The sequence below is a fragment of the Bombus vancouverensis genome, unplaced genomic scaffold, assembly GCF_051014615.1.
Source record: "Bombus vancouverensis nearcticus unplaced genomic scaffold, iyBomVanc1_principal scaffold0053, whole genome shotgun sequence".
In the NCBI taxonomy this organism is placed as follows: domain Eukaryota; kingdom Metazoa; phylum Arthropoda; class Insecta; order Hymenoptera; family Apidae; genus Bombus; species Bombus vancouverensis.
The window spans coordinates 48,387-51,638 of record NW_027468944.1 but is presented as its reverse complement, the minus strand read 5'-3'; the positions used below and the strand labels follow the sequence as shown (position 1 = coordinate 51,638).

At 38.3% G+C, this 3,252-nt stretch overlaps 1 protein-coding gene across 1 annotated transcript; it reads right to left on the bottom strand.

Annotated features, from left to right (window-relative positions):
• LOC117164312 (carcinine transporter-like) lies at window positions 1–2,132 on the bottom strand. Its single transcript, XM_076627278.1, has 2 exons — window positions 1,785–2,132; window positions 1–952 (listed from the first exon to the last, which is right to left on the bottom strand). Exons 1-2 carry the CDS (start codon window positions 2,000–2,002, stop codon window positions 772–774), a joined length of 399 nt encoding a protein of 132 aa, XP_076483393.1. The 5' UTR covers window positions 2,003–2,132; the 3' UTR covers window positions 1–771.
• Between the last annotated feature and the right edge of the window lie 1,120 nt (window positions 2,133–3,252).

Genomic DNA, 3,252 nt, shown 5'->3' with positions numbered 1-3,252 from the left:
AATAAAAACAATCGCGCTATCTCGTCGCGTGACATGCGCACGAGGTCTCTGCGATTGCTAATCGATCTACAAATACTTACACGTACATATGTACAAAACTCGTGGCCATACACCACGTTGTCCATATTATTTTCATCTCGTTAATATATTTTGTATATTTATGATGTTATTATTTTACTAGTATAACGATTATTGCACTATATTCTATAAGATGGAGCTTTTGTACGAACAATTTCAGGAACTTTTATAACAAAGGAAAGTACTAATTTTTAACATTAACTACCCACGACAATTTACGACAATTATTTTAACCTACGTTCTTACTCTAATTTTTATTCGCTCGCCTAATAATTGAATTTTTAATCAATCATTGTTGATGAAAAATCGCGATGATAATTGCATTGCGGATCTCTATGCAAATGCATATTTTCGTGGATACAATAATACAATTGAAAGATTTGATACAATCGAAAGGACTTGGGCAAAAGTATGTTTCTATCCATTAAATATCATCGATAGTGCTGTACATTTGGATATTTTACAAAATTTTGCGTCATACGCATTCTATAAATTTTCGTATCTTCGAATCACCCATAATTGCATAAAAATCCGCTGTTTTGTGATAATGAATATTAATGACGGTGGAATTTAAGATTACTGGATTCAGTAACTTGTCTTACTCTAATACATGTATTGCACGTTTTTGGAAGACTAAAGATTCTTTGCTCGAGATCAACGCGACAAATATTGTACTTCGTGGTGAACGTTTCGCTACAGCCTTTCGACCTCTGTGATCGAGTTTTCGCTTTTCCTCGATTTTATACTCGATCTCCGTAGCATGCTACTCCTTAAAGGTTCACCGCGAAGCGACGCTCTCATCGAATTCCTCGCACTGCATCTAGAAAATGATCGGAACATGGCGACCGGTGGTGTCTCCTCGTCCTCGCGTTTCCTGTCAAAACATTGTGTTACGACCGTTCGCGGAGAGACGCGGCCGCTAGGAGAACGCGTCAGCCAGAGTCGTAAATTCTCGCTACGATCATGTTAATCGACGCCGCGAAATAGTCGTTCCCCTGTTTCGTTTAGGATAACAGAGGTGGTTTAATGAATGTAACACTGTATTAACAGGTTAACATAGAACAATATATTTTACAATAATCTGATGAAGATGTTATAGAAATTTGACTCGACTTTGATCTCTAGATAAATTCGTTTGCTATGTTCGGTGTGTCACGTTTGACTCGTCAGAAGGAACTGCCCGCCCTTCGATTATTTTCGTCTTTTCTGGAAGGCGACCCCCACTACTTTCGCATCACGCCACATTCTTTTACGCGAGGTAAAATAACGGCCACGAGTCGACGTTTCTGGAGGTCGCCCTGCTTAATGAACCATGCGCTTGCCACTACAATGTTTGTTTGCCGGGCAGCCGCGACGATCCGTCTGCGATGTTGTAGGACCGCGAGCGACGGTTAGAAAATACAGCCTGTTGTACGCCTCGTGGCGTAACACATTGCGTTTAAAAATATTGAATCCAATCGCTTAAAGATTTGAATAACTTCCCAACTCGATCCTTCTCTTCTGTTCAAAAGATTTAAAAAGCATTTGAAGAAAGAAGATAGTCCAGTTTTCTTTTGAGAGATTTAACAGATTTTAAGAAGAAAGTAATACGAAAGCATACGAAGATGTAGATCTAATAGAATGCTTGAGAATCTTGAACTTGGAGCTTGAAGATCTGTGAATATCTTTGAAAAAAGGAGACCGAAAGTTCCTTTATATGATTTTACCTTCCGATACAAGGTACATCCCACATCTTCTGATCTTTTCCAAAATCCTCGCCGTCCTGCAGCGTCTGCGGAAGATCCTTATTCAATGTTTCCGGCAAAAAGAGAGTCAGAAGACCGCCCATAATTCCGAGTGTGCCCAGCACAAGAAGAGGTAGGAACGAGGACACAACATTGAGATAGACTACGAAGGGTGCGAGGATACTAGCAACGTATCCCATTATATGTATCAAAGCTACACCCTGAGCTCTAACCACAGTTGGTTATACTTCAGCCGCATATTGGAGACCGATATTGTATGAAATGTTTATCCAAAATCTACCGAGAATTGCCAGAGAAGCTGTATATATACCTGAAAAAAAATTTTAGCATTAGTTTTTAATTCTAATTTTTTATGAAATAATTTTAGAAAATTTTAAGGAATAAAAAGGGAAGAAATTATTTTATCTGTCTGTAATTTGTCTGGTTGTCTGCAATAGTTGATACAAGCATTTGCTCAGCTTAATATAAGCGTGCTTAGCTCTAAGCTAAGCACAAGCAATAAGCTTCTTATCTATAAAACGTTAATCTAGCCAATTTGAATCTAAGGGATTGTATTATGGATTACGGCTACTGAAAGCCATATAGCACTGCTGGAGCGCTGAAGCCCATCATTTTGAGGACTATTGCCAACGCCCTTTGATATATGCGGAAATACGAAGCGATCTTATGATCAAAGCAGTAGAAGGGGAAATAAAATATCTTTACAACGGATACATGATAGGGCTTGGAAACTATTCTAGCAATGTAGCAAATAATCTACAAGCATTTGCATGTTATAAATATTCCAAAATATACATTTTCTTCCTTTCAAAAAGCACAATGTTATACGAATGAAAAATATTCGTCTGATTAAGTCAAAATTATCGACTTAGGTTATTTAGAAGATTGATCGGTAATATAGAAGGGTGAATATATAAAAACGAAATGTACGAACTATTGGAAACGGCAGAAGCCCAGATGCTGAAGATACCAGAAATGACGAGGGAACCACACGCCAGCCATCTTCTGCCCCATCGATCAAGAACGAGCGTGAGGAACGTGTCAGCAGGCAGCTCGGTTGCTGCAGCAATCGTGAACGTAACAAACACGTCCAGGCCTAAATTATCGACGTTTCGTACGTGACCATCGAACACCAAAGAAATCGCCATCCTATATTTCGTAAAACAATTTCATATGATAAAGAAAAGCACGCTATCATATTTCATGTGAGAAGCAAATTCCTTGCTTCAGAAATGAAGTATTTTTAGACAAAAGATATAAAACTGTTCGTGAGATTTTTACAAGATACAATTCCGATTTTACGTCAATCTATTTGATATCTGTTTAATAGCGATACGAACCAAATAACAATAAATAGAATCGTGATATTCCGTAGTCGTGGCGTTCTAAATAGATCCAACACGGAGTACGTTTTGTCTGCTTCCTCCTC

Excerpts from the sequence above, each read along its gene's own strand:
- LOC117164312 (XM_076627278.1), bottom strand. The coding sequence starts at position 2,002 with ATGGGATACGTTGCTAGTATCCTCGCACCCTTCGTAGTCTATCTCAAT. Across the intron at positions 953-1,784 it reads GATGTACCTTGTATCGGAAG|GAAACGCGAGGACGAGGAGA; the intron begins GTAAAATCATAT and ends ATGTTTTGACAG.